At 42.9% G+C, this 17,489-nt stretch overlaps 1 protein-coding gene across 1 annotated transcript in view; it reads right to left on the minus strand.

Moving 5' to 3' along the window:
- Positions 1 to 1,466: 1,466 nt before the first annotated feature.
- The window catches only part of si:dkey-49n23.1 (semaphorin-3D), a gene marked incomplete at its 3' end in the record, with an annotated part of 45,373 nt that continues 29,350 nt past the window's right edge, over positions 1,467 to 17,489 (minus strand). The window contains 6 exon segments of the mRNA XM_034235517.1: positions 1,467 to 1,609; positions 7,639 to 7,767; positions 10,380 to 10,470; positions 11,175 to 11,294; positions 11,831 to 11,893; positions 12,578 to 12,729. Of these exon segments, the coding sequence (XP_034091408.1) occupies positions 1,467 to 1,609; positions 7,639 to 7,767; positions 10,380 to 10,470; positions 11,175 to 11,294; positions 11,831 to 11,893; positions 12,578 to 12,729 (698 nt within the window).

Genomic DNA, 17,489 nt, shown 5'->3' on the forward strand with positions numbered 1-17,489 from the left:
AGAAGAAGAAGAAGAAGAAGAAAAGAAGAAGAAGAAGAAGAAGAAGAAGAAGAAGAGAAGAAGAAGAAGAAGAAGAAGAAGAAGAAGAAGAAGAAGAAGAAGAGGAGGAGGGGGGGGGGGGAGGGAAGGGAAGGGAAGGAAAGCACCAAAAAGAGTTATGCTTTCATTCACATTTATTTTACACATTGCAGATTTTTAGGATCTTTCCAGCTGTTAATTACTGTACCTCTACAAACTTACTTACAACTTTAAAAATAAAACTTATTTAACTTAAGAAAAACAGGCAAAATACATAAACCAACAATTCAAATGATTACAACAACATGCCTCATGGAGGAGGGTCCTACAATGTGTGTGTTTTTGGAGATAACAGTGAGGCCCAGAGGAGAGGGACCTCCTGAAATGCATGCTGGACATAATGAGACATGACTGCTGCTGTCCCAGAGGTCTGTCCTCTCAACGTCCTCTCTGTTTTCAGACCTAAATCAGAGTTAATATCCGTCTCTGATTCTTACCTTGCAGACTCGAGCCACTGATTGTTATGTTTTTATTTATTATTTTTACATTTGTATATTTAATATGATTTTTAAATGTATTTATTCTTTCATATTTATTCTTTGGATATTTATTTCTTATTTAATTATTTGAATTTAACATTTTCTTTTCGAATTATATTTAAATATTTATTTTCTATGTATTGGATTTTTTAGTAAGGTAAACATCACAACATGCTGTTTTGTGGCGCCTATATCATGGATGTATAATAAGAACTGGATAACAGCGTGGGAGGCGGGTCTCGTTAATTCCTTCGAGAGCTGCTCATTGGGCACATGAAGGCAAAATGGCCAACTTTTGAGAGAGCGAAACGTCACAGATTACCCGTCATGCCTGGCTGCCAGAGCAGAAGAACCCGTATGTGCACTCACAGAGCATGCGCCCCTTAAGCCCCGCCCCCCAAGCTCCCACTCTCTCGGCTCACTAGAATGAATGGAGAGAAAAATAATCTAGATTCGGCTTTTAGTGCATTTATACACTTTAAGGACCTAATAGATTCTATTAAGGGCTATAAGATTGTTCATACTGGGTAGTTTATTTACAGACGTGTCTTTCCCAATGTTAGTCAATGGGAAAAAGTCTTATCACGACTGATACGGAAATTGTAGTACTGCCGTTTGGACACAAAATGTGTTCCTCTGAGTCCGGCGCACTTCCTGGGGGCTTGGGCTATATTCCCATTGCTACCAAACCTCCACATACACCAGGTGCCCTAAATACCATTAACCACACCCATGTGATGATCACCGGTAACAACCAATTACAAGTGTGTGTGGTGTTAACAAATAATGAAGATTATATAACTATGAACACAGGCTACCACAGCGTTTTGATTACTGATGTAACTAAAGAAAAACAAGCAGAGTAACTAAAACAAAAGATCAACAACAGTGAATATAACTGGCTGTTACCTTGCAGACTCTGGCCACGCGGCTGTACGTCCTCTTCTCCCACTGACCCGCCTCCACCGCTCGCTCTCTGAAGAAGAAGTAAACTTTATCATCGTCCGGGCTGTGAGTGTCGGGGATCGAGAAAGAGCCCACGAACTCCGGCTCTGAGAGGAAGGAGAAAGGTTCACATGAAGACACCTCACTTCCATCAGAGACTAGAGAGACTAGAGAGACTAGAGAGACTAGGGACACCTCACTTCCATCAGAGACTAGAGAGACTAGGGACACCTCACTTCCATCAGAGACTAGAGAGACTAGAGAGACTAGGGACACCTCACTTCCATCAGAGACTAGAGAGACTAGAGAGACTAGGGACACCTCACTTCCATCAGAGACTAGGGACTCTACTAGCGACTAGAAAGACTAGAGACAACCTCACTTCCATCAGAGACTAGAGAGACTAGAAAGACTAAGACACCTCACTTCCATCAGAGACTAGAGAGACTAGAAGACTAGAGACACCACGCACTTCCATCAGAGGGACTAGAGAGACTAGAAAGACTAGAGACACCTCACTTCCATCAGAGACTAGAGAGACTAGAGAGACTAGGGAGACTAGAGAGACTATAGACCCTCACTTCCATCAGAGACTAGAGAGACTAGAGACACACCGCACTTCCATCAGAGACTAGAGAGACTAGAATACTAGAGACACCTTACTTCCATCAGAGACTAGAGAGACTAGAGAGACTAGAGACACTCCTTCCATCAGAGACTAGAGAGACTAGAAAGACTAGAGACCTCACTTCCATCAGAGACTAGAGAGACTAGAAAGACTAGAGACATCTCACTTCCATCAGAGACTAGAAAGACTAGAGACACCTCACTTCCATCAGAGAGAGACTAGAGAGACTAGGGAGACTAGAGAGACTAGAGACACCTCACTTCCATCAGAGACTAGAGAGACTAGAAATACTAGAGACACCTCACTTCCATCAGAGACTAGAGAGACTAGAAAGACTAGAGAGACTAGAGACACCTCACTTCCATCAGAGAGACTAGAAACTAGAGAACCCACTTCCATCAGAGACTAGGGAGACACCTCACTTCCATCAGAGACTAGGAGACTAGAGAGACTAGAGACACCTCACTTCCATCAGAGACTAGAGAGACTAGAGAGACTAGAGAGACTAGGGACACCTCACTTCCATCAGAGACTAGAGAGACTAGGGACACCTCACTTCCATCAGAGACTAGAGAGACTAGAGAGACTAGGACACCTCACTTCCATCAGAGACTAGAGAGACTAGAGAGACTAGGGACACCTCACTTCCATCAGAGACTAGGGATACTAGAGAGACTAGAAAGACTAGAGACACCTCACTTCCATCAGAGACTAGAGAGACTAGAAAGACTAGAGACACCTCACTTCCATCAGAGACTAGAGAGACTAGAAAGACTAGAGACACCGCACTTCCATCAGAGACTAGAGAGACTAGAAAGACTAGAGACACCTCACTTCCATCAGAGACTAGAGAGACTAGAGAGACTAGGGAGACTAGAGAGACTAGAGACACCTCACTTCCATCAGAGACTAGAGAGACTAGAGACACCTCACTTCCATCAGAGACTAGAGAGACTAGAAATACTAGAGACACCTTACTTCCATCAGAGACTAGAGAGACTAGAGAGACTAGAGACACCTCACTTCCATCAGAGACTAGAGAGACTAGAAAGACTAGAGAGACCTCACTTCCATCAGAGACTAGAGAGACTAGAAAGACTAGAGACATCTCACTTCCATCAGAGACTAGAAAGACTAGAGACACCTCACTTCCATCAGAGAGAGACTAGAGAGACTAGAGAGACTAGGGAGACTAGAGAGACTAGAGACACCTCACTTCCATCAGAGACTAGAGAGACTAGAAATACTAGAGACACCTCACTTCCATCAGAGACTAGAGAGACTAGAAAGACTAGAGAGACTAGAGACACCTCACTTCCATCAGAGAGAGACTAGAAAGACTAGAGACACCTCACTTCCATCAGAGACTAGGGAGACACCTCACTTCCATCAGAGACTAGGGAGACTAGAGAGACTAGAGACACCTCACTTCCATCAGAGAGAGACTAGAAAGACTAGAGACACCTCACTTCCATCAGAGACTAGAGAGACTAGAGAGACTAGAGACACCTCACTTCCATCAGAGAGAGACTAGAAAGACTAGAGACACCTCACTTCCATCAGAGACTAGGGAGACACCTCACTTCCATCAGAGAGAGACTAGAAAGACTAGAGACACCTCACTTCCATCAGAGACTAGAGAGACTAGGGAGACACCTCACTTCCATCAGAGACTAGGGAGACTAGAGAGACTAGAAAGACTAGAGACACCATCACTTCCATCAGAGACTAGAGAGACTAGAAAGACTAGAGACACATCACTTCCATCAGAGACTAGAGAGACTAGAAAGACTAGAGACACCTCACTTCCATCAGAGACTAGAGAGACTAGGGAGACTAGGGACACCTCACTTCCATCAGAGACTAGAGAGACTAGAGAGACTAGAGAGACTAGAAAGACTAGGGACACCTCACTTCCATCAGAGACTAGGGAGACTAGAGAGACTAGAGACACCTCACTTCCATCAGAGACTAGGGAGACTAGAGAGACTAGAGACACCTCACTTCCATCAGAGACTAGAGAGACTAGAGAGACTAGGGACACCTCACTTCCATCAGAGACTAGGGACACCTCACTTCCTTCAGAGACTAGAGATACTCTCTCTCTCTAGAGACTAGAGATACTCTCTCTCTCTAGAGACTAGAGATACTCTCTCTCACTAGAGACTAGAGATACTCTCTCTCTCTAGAGACTAGAGATACTCTCTCTCTCTAGAGACTAGAGATACTCTCTCTCTCTAGAGACTAGAGATACTCACTCTCTAGAGACTAGAGAGACTCACTCTCTCTCTAGAGACTAGAGATACTCTCTCTCTCTCTAGAGACTAGAGAGACTCACTCTCTCTCTAGAGACTAGAGATACTCACTCTCTCTAGAGACTAGAGATACTCACTCTCTCTCTAGAGACTAGAGATACTCTCTCTCTCTAGAGACTAGAGAGACTCACTCTCTCTCTAGAGACTAGAGATACTCACTCTCTCTAGAGACTAGAGATACTCACTCTCTCTAGAGACTAGAGATACTCACTCTCTCTAGAGACTAGAGATACTCACTCTCTCTCTCTCTAGAGACTAGAGATACTCTCTCTCTCTAGAGACTAGAGATACTCACTCTCTCTAGAGACTAGAGATACTCTCTCTCTCTAGAGACTAGAGATACTCACTCTCTCTCTCTCTAGAGACTAGAGATACTCTCTCTCTCTAGAGACTAGAGATACTCTCTCTCTCTAGAGACCAGAGATACTCTCTCTCTCTAGAGATTAGAGATACTCACTCTCTCTAGAGACTAGAGATACTCACTCTCTCTCTCTCTAGAGATTAGAGATACTCACTCTCTCTAGAGAAGAGACTAGAGCTACTCTCTCTCTAGAGACTAGAGATACTCACTCTCTCTCTCTCTAGAGACTAGAGATACTCTCTCTCTCTAGAGACTAGAGATACTCACTCTCTCTCTAGAGACTAGAGAGACTCACTCTCTCTCTAGAGACTAGAGATACTCACTCTCTCTCTAGAGACTAGAGAGACTCACTCTCTCTCTAGAGACTAGAGATACTCTCTCTCTCTCTAGAGACTAGAGAGACTCACTCTTCTCTAGAGACTAGAGATACTCACTCTCTAGAGACTAGAGATACTCACTCTCTCTCTAGAGACTAGAGATACTCTCTCTCTCTAGAGACTAGAGAGACTCACTCCTCTCTATAGCTAGAGATCTCACTCTCTCTAGAGACTAGAGATACTCACTCTCTCTAGAGACTAGAGATCTCTCTCTCTCTAGAGACTAGATATACTCTCTCTCTCTAGAGACTAGAGATACTCACTCTCTCTCTCTCTAGGACTAGAGATACTCTCTCTCTCTAGAGACTAGAGATACTCACTCTCTCTAGAGACTAGAGATACTCTCTCTCTCTATAGACTAGAGATACTCTCTCTCTCTAGAGACTAGAGATACTCACTCACTCTCTCTCTAGAGACTAGAGATACTCACTCACTCTCTCTCTAGAGACTAGAGATACTCACTCTCTCTCTCTCTAGAGACTAGAGATACTCACTCTCTCTCTCTCTAGAGACTAGAGATACTCACTCTCTCTAGAGACTAGAGATACTCTCTCTCTCTAGAGACTAGAGATACTCACTCTCTCTCTCTCTAGAGACTAGAGATACTCTCTCTCTCTCTAGAGACCAGAGATACTCTCTCTCTCTAGAGACTAGAGATACTCACTCTCTCTCTCTCTAGAGACTAGAGATACTCTCTCTCTCTAGAGATTAGAGATACTCACTCTCTCTAGAGACTAGAGATACTCTCTCTCTCTAGAGACTAGAGATACTCACTCTCTCTCTCTCTAGAGACTAGAGATACTCTCTCTCTCTAGAGACTAGAGATACTCACTCTCTCTCTAGAGACTAGAGAGACTCACTCTCTCTCTAGAGACTAGAGATACTCACTCTCTCTAGAGACTAGAGATACTCACTCTCTCTAGAGACTAGAGATACTCTCTCTCTCTAGACATTACATTACATTACATTGCATTTAGCTGACGCTTTTGTCCAAAGCGACTTACAATAAGTACATTCGACCAGGAAGACACAACCTTGAAGAAAACAGCATCATAAAGTACATCAGGTTTCATAGAGCCAAACATTTCAAGTGCTACTCAACTGGCTTTAGGTATCCAGTCCTTTATTAGTATAAAGTGCTTCGTTAATCGTTCTAACGCTCGAAGTGGAGTCGAAAGAGATGAGTTTTCAGTTTTGCGCCGGAAGATGTGCAAGGCTATCTGCCGTCCTGATGTCAATGGGGAGCTCATTCCACCATCTTGAGAGCCAGGATAGCAAACCCACGTGTTTTCGCCGATGGGAACTTGGGTCCCCCTCGCAGCGATGGGCGCAACGAGTCGTTTGGCTGATGCAGAGCGTAGTGCACGCGCTGGGGTGTACGGTTTAAACCATGTCCTGGATGTAGGAAGGGCCAGATCCATTCGCAGCACGGTAAGCAAGTACCAGTGTCTTGAAGTGGATTCTAGCAGTTACCGGAAGCCAGTGAAGGGAGCGGAGGAGCGGAGTGGTGTGGGAGAATTTAGGAAGGTTGACTAGAGACTAGAGATACTCTCTCTCTCTAGAGACTAGATATACTCTCTCTCTCTAGAGACTAGAGATACTCACTCTCTCTCTCTCTAGAGACTAGAGATACTCTCTCTCTCTAGAGACTAGAGATACTCTCTCTCTCTCTAGAGACTAGAGATACTCACTCTCTCTAGAGACTAGAGATACTCTCTCTCTCTAGAGACTAGAGATACTCACTCACTCTCTCTCTAGAGACTAGAGATACTCACTCTCTCTCTCTCTAGAGACTAGAGATACTCTCTCTCTCTCTAGAGACTAGAGAGACTCACTCTCTCTCTAGAGACTAGAGATACTCACTCTCTCTAGAGACTAGAGATACTCACTCTCTCTAGAGATTAGAGATACTCTCTCTTCTAGAGACTAGAGATACTCACTCTCTCTCTCTCTAGAGACTAGAGATACTCACTCTCTCTCTCTCTAGAGACTAGAGATACTCTCTCTCTCTAGAGACTAGAGATACTCACTCTCTCTAGAGACTAGAGATACTCTCTCTCTCTAGAGACTAGAGATACTCACTCTCTCTCTCTAGAGACTAGAGATACTCTCTCTCTCTAGAGACTAGAGATACTCTCTCTCTCTAGAGACCAGAGATACTCTCTCTCTCTAGAGACTAGAGATACTCACTCTCACTCTCTCTAGAGACTAGAGATACTCTCTCTCTCTAGAGACTAGAGATACTCACTCTCTCTAGAGACTAGAGATACTCTCTCTCTCTAGAGACTAGAGATACTCACTCTCTCTCTCTCTAGAGACTAGAGATACTCTCTCTCTCTAGAGACTAGAGATACTCACTCTCTCATCAGAGACACAATGGGGGCCTGACTGAAGAAGGTTGGGAACCACTGGATTAGCTGATATAAATAACGTGTATAAGAGAAGTGTTCCTCACCGTTGAGCCAGTTGTGATCAAAGGCCTGTGAGCTGATGTAGTTCTGAGTGTTTTCCTGCACTGAGGAACGGACAAACGCAGCGTTCGCTCCCATAAAATCCACCGAAGTTCCTGCATAGAGCTCACCGTCTGGGGAGGGGGGGAGAGCAGGAGAAATAATGAGGAGATAAAGAAATAAAACACAGACTAAAAGAGACAAATGGTATCCCTTGAGAAAACATAATCTGCATTTTGAAACAGAGCTTTAGTTAGATTCCTTTACTGACCAATGTAGGCCCTGAGAGGCAAGAGAGCAAACCAACATTCAGATGATGTTCTGAGTGTGAGTTGGACAGTGTAATCTAACATGTTTAGGACTTGGAACTAAGTGGAACTAAGTGGAACAAATGTTTGTTTAGTATTCACCGGAATAATCCTCCATTTGTTCAATTTAGCTACGGACACCGGTGTAAATAGCATTGTTAGCTACAGACACCGGGTGTAAATTGCATTGTTAGCTACTGACACCCGGGTGTAAATAGCATTGTTAGCTACGGACACCGGGTGTAAATAGCACTGTTAGCTACGGACACCGGGTGTAAATTGAAATAGCACTGTTAGCTACGGACACCGGGTGTAAATAGCATTGTAAACTACGGACATCGGGTGTAAATAGCATTGTTAGCGCCGGACACCCGGGTGTAAATAGCATTGTTAGCTACGGACACCGGGTGTAAATAGCATTGTAAACTACGGACACCGGGTGTAAATAGCATTGTTAGCTACGGACACCCGGGTGTAAATAGCATTGTTAGGTCTACCTACAGACACCTGGGTGTAAAAAGCATTGTTAGCTACGGACACCCGGGTGTAAATAGCATTGTTAGCTACGGACACCCGGGTGTAAATAGCATTGTTAGCAAATGTTTGTTTAGTATTCACCAGAATAATCTCATTTGTTCAACTGTGAAAAATGAAAAGGCTGAAATGCATTATAGCTACTGATAATCGCGCTGATTCATGCGATAATGTTACAAAACGTTGTTACGTGCCGTGTTTTGTTAGTGTGTGACGTGTCTCTCTCTTTAATCACTTTATTTTATATGAAAGTTCTTCTTAGTTTGTCTTAAGGTTATTTTGTAAATTGACTAGTAAGCCCTCTTTATTTTGACACTCAAATCCAGACACTTTTTACTCTGACTATGGACTAACGCACATTCTCAAGATATTGAAGTGACTGTTATTTTGTATATATTGATTGTTGTGTTTTTATTTATGGCTTACTGTGTGCATATGTATAAATGTGTCTTTGATTGTGTATATATACATATTTACAAACATATTTGTATATATTTGTATTTTTGTATTCTGGATGGTGGGAAACGGTATTTCGATCTCTGGCTGTACACACAAACTGAAAGATTGACAATAAAGTTGACTTTGACTTTGATTAACAGAACAATTATCTTCTTATTGTTATTTCACAATTGTTACGGTCTCCGCCTTCTATCTGCTCAGTAATCTGTCTGGGAGTGTTTTCAGCGGTGTGTGGGTGACATGTAAATGAGCTGTGCGGTAGCCCTGACGTCATTGGCTGCCCATCCTCTGGTCCGCCCCTGAAGATTGTGATTGGAGCACGCCGGGCCCGACGCACTCCAATCGCAGCGCACAGCCGGCGCACACCGGCTGGAGATGACTACAAAGCCTGGGGACAACGATCACTCTGGAGGCTCTGTGATGTGGGACAGACGCCTCTAGCCTCTTGCTGTACTTACTCGTTTGTTTGATGATTTAGTGACTTCTCTGTGTTAAAGCTATAGGCTATTGTTTAGCAGCGTGTTGAACTAGTGTTTCTGTGTTTAGTTAGGTACTGTAGTATGATAGTGTAAATAGGATCCAAGGTAGCTTAGCGGTTAGCGCCTGTCGATTAGCAGCAGCTGTGTTTTTGTACAGCCCTTTTCAGTTAAATGTACCACGTTTAAGGTGAGGTTTTTGTTTCCCTTTTGTGTACTAATTATTACTCTGTATAATCTGTAAAACTCCCTTTTGGAGTCCTCTTTTAGTTGATTGTTAAACAATCAGTATTTGGCACTTTGTTTGTGCCAGGCTGTATGCCTTTATTATTTTGTAACCACTATTATATATAAATAAATACCTATAATTATACCAATTCTACACTGGTGTATGTTGTTTCTCTCTACCCCTAGAGAGAGACGTAACAACAATGTTCTTTTCCTGGTAATGCTCCAGAGTCAAACTGTACATATTTATAAGCTAAGTTATGAAAATGCTTGCCTCTGTTAGCAAGGAACAACACATACAAACATGTATTATGTCATTCTGCAATAAAAAACATAATTTGCTGTAAAAGTTTGGCTCCTCTTGCTGCCAACACACAGCTATCAGATGTAGAGGAACTCAGTTTAACGACTCAAATGGTTTATGTGTGAAATGGATCCGAACTCTGTTGATGTGTTTTATGTCCGTGAGACAGCAAAATGTGAAATAAGTGGAATAACTGAAGCGGACCACCGGCAAACAGACAGAGGAGAGACTGTGTGTGTGTGTGTGTGTGTGTGTGTGTGTGTGTGTGTGTGTGTGTGTGTGTGTGTGTGTGTGTGTGTGTGTGTGTGTGTGTGTGTGTGTGTGTGTGTGTGTGTGTGTGTGTGTGTGTGTGTGTGTGTGTGTGTGTGTGTGTGTGTGTGTGTGTGTGTGTGTGTGTGTGTGTGTGTGTGTGTGTGTGTGTGTGTGTGTGTGTGTACCCGTCAGGCGAGCAGTAAACGGCTCTCTGGGACTGAAGGGACATTTTCCTCTGCCCGACTCCATCGTATCAGACAACTCGAACAACGGCTCCTAAAGAGAGAGGGGGAGAGATAGAGAGGGAGAGAGAGAGAGAGGGGGACAGAGAGAGAGAGAGGGAGAGAGAGAGAGGGGACAGAGAGAGATAGAGAGAGAGAGGGAGAGAGAGAGAGAGAGGGGACAGAGAGACCACACACACATTTAGAATGACAGATATTACGAAGGGCAGAGAGGAAACTCCACTTGAACTTGAAAATTCCCTGATGGATTTCTTCCTGTATGTCAGAGCACAATGAGGCTCTTCAGAGAGGGACTCCGAGACTCTAAGGACTGAGAACAGTCTCTATGTGTATCATGTGTAAAACGTCCTAATAAACATATGCGAACAACAGCATGGCCAGGTGTATTGGTATGATAATCTTTGCACTCTATAATGCAAATAAGTGCCATAATGAACGATTTCACCATTCACTCTTTCTGCATCAGCACAACTATATACATACACTATCAAACGTTGTGGTACTCAACATGTCAGGGTTCACTACAGGACTCTATGAGCTGTACAACAGACTTTAAAGGTCTCCCATTATGCAACATGCACTTTTTGATGTCTTTTATACATAATATGCTCAAAGAAACTCTCTCCTGTCTGAACAACAGATATCTTCTAATATGCAATACCAGGACACACCAATGGTTTCTCAGCGGTTTGAGACTGGGCGTGTCTTTATAACATGTGTATATAAATGTGTGTATACCTCTGTGTCGTGTCCCACATGGAGGTAGGAGCACTGAGGATGGAAGGCTCCGGTCCCACAGGCGTAAACATGAGTTTTATTGAAGGGCTGCAGCAGCCGCACGAAGTTAGCACAGTCCGTCTGCAAACAACAACACGTCAATATCAACAGAAATACACTGATATATATTACTGTACAGACAATAAAGCAGGGGTGTCAAACTCAAGGCCCACGACCTCATTTAACGTGGCCCTGCAAGAGCTTACAAAGAATATAATATACAATACAATTGGAGTAATTGTTGAATATTTGTTTGCAATTATTTGCCCCAGACTTCTGCTTTCAGACGGAGTCATTACCAGAACTGATAATAATCCAATGCAGAGCCAATAATGTAATATAATACATAATTTTATATATATAATGTATTTATATATGTATATTTATATAGTCTTAAGGTTACAACCGGCCCTTTGAGTGTAACTTTAATATGGCCTGCGAGGAAATAGAGTTTGACACCACTGTCTTAAAGGGACAGTCGCACATTTTAGGATGTAATGAGAAATGAACCAACGACGGTTGATGAAAACTTTAAAACGTTTTTAGTAAAAGTATAATAAGATATGTTTATTGTCGACTGTTCTTTACTTTTCTAAATCGAATTGAAGGACTCTTACCTCTGGATTCTTCCCCGCCATGACGCAGTGTATCTGGTGTTCTCTAGCAGCCGGCCAGTGGATCTGACGGAGGAAATACATCACATTACATCAAATATAGTTATTTAGCTTACACTTTTATGCAAAAATAACTAACAATAAGTGCAATAAACAGCTTAAAACAAGCCACACCATTTTAAGCACTGGTGCATCAGTTTCAAATGAGCTAAAACCCTTTAAATACTTTTTTGGGTGTGTTTGAGGTTTAAATGCAATTGTAAGCGAACCAGGTGGAGTTTCAGTCTGCAAAGTATTCCTGATATCGATGGGCAAACGTTTCCTAAATTGGGATCAATAAAGTACTTCTTATCTTAAAGAAGAGGAAGAAGAAGAAGATGGACCTTTGCCAGGATTAGAGATACAATTATACTTCACATCCATCTACAGTTTCTTTACTGCTCAGTATTTACAAAACTATATAGAATAGAAGTACTCATTATAACTACTTCCTTGATAATCTGTACTAGATAACAAGACACGTACTGATATAATAATACACATTTTAAAAACAAGAATCATCTATACCAAAAATGGGATAAGAAAGGAGAACTTCATACTAAATGGCACCCTTTACAAAAGTTGAATATTCCTCCCTGATTGAGCTTTAAACGTCTCTCATGCACCAGCTTCTCCGCAGTCAGACTCGTTTGTAAACTTTAACTTGTTGTGATTGGTTGATGAGATGCTGTTCCACTTCCTGTTCCTCACCGTGTGTGTGTTTAGCGTCAGGTTGTCGGCTCTCAGCAGGTAAACGTGGTCTTTCCCCCCCACCAGCAGCCAGCCCTGATCCTCGTCCAGCAGCAGAGCCTCGTACCCCCCGCTGACCCCCGCCTGCCACCACACTGAGCTGTTCATCAGGTCTGAAGGGAAAGAAAAAAAACAAAACTTGAATGTCCTCTTCCAACGTGAGAGTAACATGATAACACAGGTATCCCAACTGTAGCTGTGTTCATGACAGGATGTGTGATTAGCAGATGATTGCTCTGTGATTAACATGATGATTCAGCCTCTATGGAGAGAGACATCAAGCATGCTCATTTCTGACGTGGAGCTAATCTGAAGTAAACATTGAATACTGCTTTCTACTCCTCCATCTTGTGACTGTGTAACTCCCTCTCTTGATATCAGCATGTGAAGGACACTGTTCAGGAACTAGTTGATGCTCTGTATGTGATGACTACTTCCATTCTGGAGAGGATCACAGATACATGGATCCTGAGGTTGAAGCTCAAGCCGGGACCAGGGAGAGTTCTCTATTACCAAGTTGAGAAAATTAGCTTTCTTACACCCAGCAGCACCTTTAATCTGCACGAGGTTATAATCAGTAAATTCAAAAAATGTCACGTAAATGTGTTGGAGCGCTAGCCAATAGGAGCGCGGGTGTTCCATAGTGATGTCACTATGTTCAGGTCACACTAAAGGAGAGGGAACACCCCATGAACCACAATAGGGCCTCTTCAAAGTATTATTTATTACTGGATCAGTAATAGTAGTCCAACTGTAGAACAATATAAAACTAAACGCAATAAATACCTGAACCTTTGGTATTTAAAAAAAAAGTGGGGTATTACCACACACACACACACACACACACACACACACACACACACACACACACACACACACACACACACACACACACACACACACACACACACACAGCAGAAATAATGACCACATTTCTTCACAAACTTCAATATATCTGAGCTGGAGAGTCCTGATAATAAATAAAACCGTGGAGCCTGGAAATATATGACTAATGCCAAAAGCCTTTTGCAGTGATGAAGTTTTATGTTTTCATTGTGTTTCTATATATATACAATTGTAAAAACTCACTTTCTTTGCCAAATTTGAGCATAATATGTCTGGATTTATGGCTTTTATCCCGACCTCAAGTCCTCCTCATTCCTCTATTTCGGAGGTAAAATAACGTATTAATCACGCAGCTGTTTTGATGCTCAAATAATTGCTATATTTCAAGCAAAAATACCATCAAAGTTCTGGTTTAAACTTAAGAAATGTCATGATTTGCTGCTTTTCTTTGAGTTATGTGACCGTGACATCTTCATTTGTGATGAAAATGACCTCTGCATGCAGTTATAGTGCATGTTTAGCAACTCAAAACATCACCTCTGGATGTTTCTTTACATTATGTATAAATCCTGTCCTATAACTCCTGCAGTGAATGTGTGTCGTCTGTATAAACCACTGAACTCCTGCTGGAAATGTGAACTTGAGTATATAACTATAACCATTTTTTGAGCAAAAATACCATAAGAGCTCTGGTCCAAACTTACAAAAGTTCAATATTTGTTGCTGTGACCGTAACTGAATATGCATCTTAAAGGTGGGGTAGGTAAGTTTGAGAAACCGGCTCGAGATACACTTGTTGTTATATTCCATGGAATGCTCTGAACATCCCGATAGCAATGAATATCTGAAGTGCTTTGAAGCCGTGGCGCTGTAAAAAGCACGACCAATCATCTGAGCCGGCTAAAGTAACTGGATGGCCTACCTGCCTGTCAGCCTTCCATCGGGGCACAAACTTATCTCGTGCCCTCATTGGTCATGTGCGCGTTCGTGTGTGTTGGAGGAGGGGCTCTGTGAGGAAGTGGCAGATTTTCTCCGGCTGTGTATTTTCAAATTCTAGCGTTCTCGAGCTGGTTTCTTCAAAATTACCTACCCCACCTTTAATTTGTTCAGACGATGATCACTAGATGCAGTTATAGTGCATGTTCAGCTCTGGGTGTTTCTGTAATATAGAACAGTCTAGTATCTCACATGTTGTCCTGCAGTGAATGTGTGTCGTCTGGTATTAACCCATGATCTGTAAACGTGAGTTAAAGCGACTCATTGTGAGTTTTCCTGGCAGATAATCAGCTGAATGAGTTCAGGAAACGAAGCGAGGGGAACCTGCAGACCCCCCACAGAGAACACCCCCCCCCCCCCCCTCTATAGAGACACTTCTGTGCAAGTGGCCGTGTCTTTGAATGCACCACGGCACATTTGTTACACTTCACCACCATTTAAAAAGAGATAATCAAAACGGGGGGGGGGGGGGGGTTCTGCTCGCTCACCAGCCGCGGAGGAGAAGGAGAGAAGCAGAACAAGTCGTTAGAGGAAATAATAAACGAGGCGAGGAAGGAAAGTGACGAGGGGAATCTCTCTTATGCACTAAAACCATAAATTACACACTAAATGTTTATTTCCGGGGGGTTTCTGCATGACTCGATTCAATGCTTTTTCTTAATGTTTCCATTCAGACGCACCGTAATGTGATGTTGACTACAAGCCAACTCAGCTATCTGATTAAACAGATTAACATCAACGTTTTCATGGAACACACTCGACCCAAACACATTGAAGAACATCCTCTGGCAGCAAAGTTCAATTTAACACGTCAGAGGAGTGTGTTACCTTCATACAAAGATACATCCAGATTATGAACAACACACACCTTGGGTCTGTAGTTCATGCTGTAAATAAAATGATCTTCTGTATGTGACAATTAGAGCTCTGGAGAACATTAAACACACACACACACACACACACACACACACACACACACACACACATCTGATGACACACATGGAGTGATGCATTATGATCCAGACAGATGTTTCAAAGGTGCACACGCACGCACACAGAGAGAGAGAACAAAGAGCACTTCTTCCTCTGAAATCAGATCTAACAGAATCGGTCACCGTACGATTATGAGATCTTCACAGCTCATTTTTCAACGAGACAATCTACTCACACACGCACGCACACACGCAGAACAGAGTGTGTGTGTGTCACACAATCTGCTGGTGTGTGTGTGTGTGTGTGTGTGTGTGTGTGTGTGTGTGTGTGTGTGTGTGTGTGTGTGTGTGTGTGTGTGTGTGTGTGTGTGTGTGTGTCACACAATCTGCTGGTTGCCCATCGCTGCTCGGGCTAAACTCTGCTCAGTACCATCAGGTATTGTTGCAAAAGCTGGTTATAATACACCTTAAAACGTTACAACGTGATCACATGACTGTAACTGACAAATAATGGCATGCTGAGACCTGCTGTATGTCATCTGGTCAAAAGGAAATAACATAAATACATATATAAGGTAAGGATAAGCGGTACTTTATTGATCCCAAATTGGGAAATGTTTGCGCTGCAGCAGCATCAACAACAACAACACAACAAGGCATTGCACATAAGTACAAATGAAAGAGTAGAAATACACAATACTAGAATTGAAATATCTCAAAATGGAATTAAAGCAGCTTTAAAAAGTAGAAAATATACAGTATATAAACAATGAAATGACGATTATGAATATATGTACTGTACTGTATTCATGCATGTGGATGTTAATGCAACACGGAACATTTAAATATGTGTTTGAGTTGCAGAAATCACAGAACAGCTTCCTCTCTTTACGCAGAAACCAGGAAAGATCCCAGGAGTATTTTGTGAGATGTTCAGCGAGAGTCCGTTCATCAGAGAGAGGAGCACGGCTTGACCCTGAGCTGCAGACAATAAAGAGGTTTGACTTTAAGGAGCTGTCGTACAGATCCCATCCATCATGAAGCGATGATGAAAGGAAACTCAGCGGGAGATATCTCAAAGAGCTCTCTGGGAAAAACTGAGGGGGAGAAACGCTTTACGTCACCGAATATTCTTCCATTACCTTCCCTGATCATTTGGTTCACCTCCCACATGTTTCAAAGTGAGCGAAACTTCGAGAAAATGCTCTTAAAGTTTGTGAAAACATCAACGGAGTGAAGCGTTCGGAGATAAATCACTAAAAGCTCTAACCTTCCTGTTGTCCTTGAGTTAAATTGAACTCGTTAAGAGGTCTAATTGCCTCAAAAATATCATAAATGGTTTCGTACATTCTCATCACAAGAAAAATGAATGACCCTTTCTTTCATCGTGTTTGATTTATAGCATCTGGTGTCATTATGTGCGGCTACTAAAACAATTTATAATGCTTTCAAAACGGAATAAATGTGGACATTTACAGGTTTTAACTCAAAACTTAGGTTTCATTTTGTGTAAATTATGTGACGGCCGCAGAGCCTGTGGCCGGTTAGTGTGCATGTGTGTTGCAGGTCCTGTGATGGAGCTGAGGAGGCCAATCAGCATAACTGGGGACACCTGGCCGGAGCCCCAGGTTCTACTTAAGCCCAGCTGCCCGGAGTCACGGGGCCTTCGCCACTCTCTCCGATACCTCATTCACACCAGCGCAACTCCGGTTCAAGCTCCATGCTAGAGCTTTTCAGGTTCAGAACCGGTTCTTCGGTTTAGCTCCGGCTCTTTTCACACCGCCCAGAGTCCGACTGGTGCTGCGTCATTGCGTCATCGTTTGCGTCATGACGTAACCGTTTGCGTGCCTGCTTCATAAACCCAAACCGCCCGGAAACCCCTCACAGCTCACACCGACAACAAGAACAATGGCCGATTGTGCTCCAGCTTCCTCTGCACCTCTTCGGAAGACCAGATTCCCAGCAGGTAGCTGGTCTCTTCAGTGGACCACTGCTGCTTGTTACGTTTCTCCATCGTTGTGTACAAGCTGGATAAAACGCGGGCTTCTTGTTGTTGTTCAGGAGTTGATCCCGCCCCTGCCCCTGTCTCGACGTAAGCG

Source organism: Gymnodraco acuticeps, unplaced genomic scaffold, assembly GCF_902827175.1.
Source record: "Gymnodraco acuticeps unplaced genomic scaffold, fGymAcu1.1, whole genome shotgun sequence".
In the NCBI taxonomy this organism is placed as follows: Eukaryota; Metazoa; Chordata; class Actinopteri; order Perciformes; family Bathydraconidae; genus Gymnodraco; species Gymnodraco acuticeps.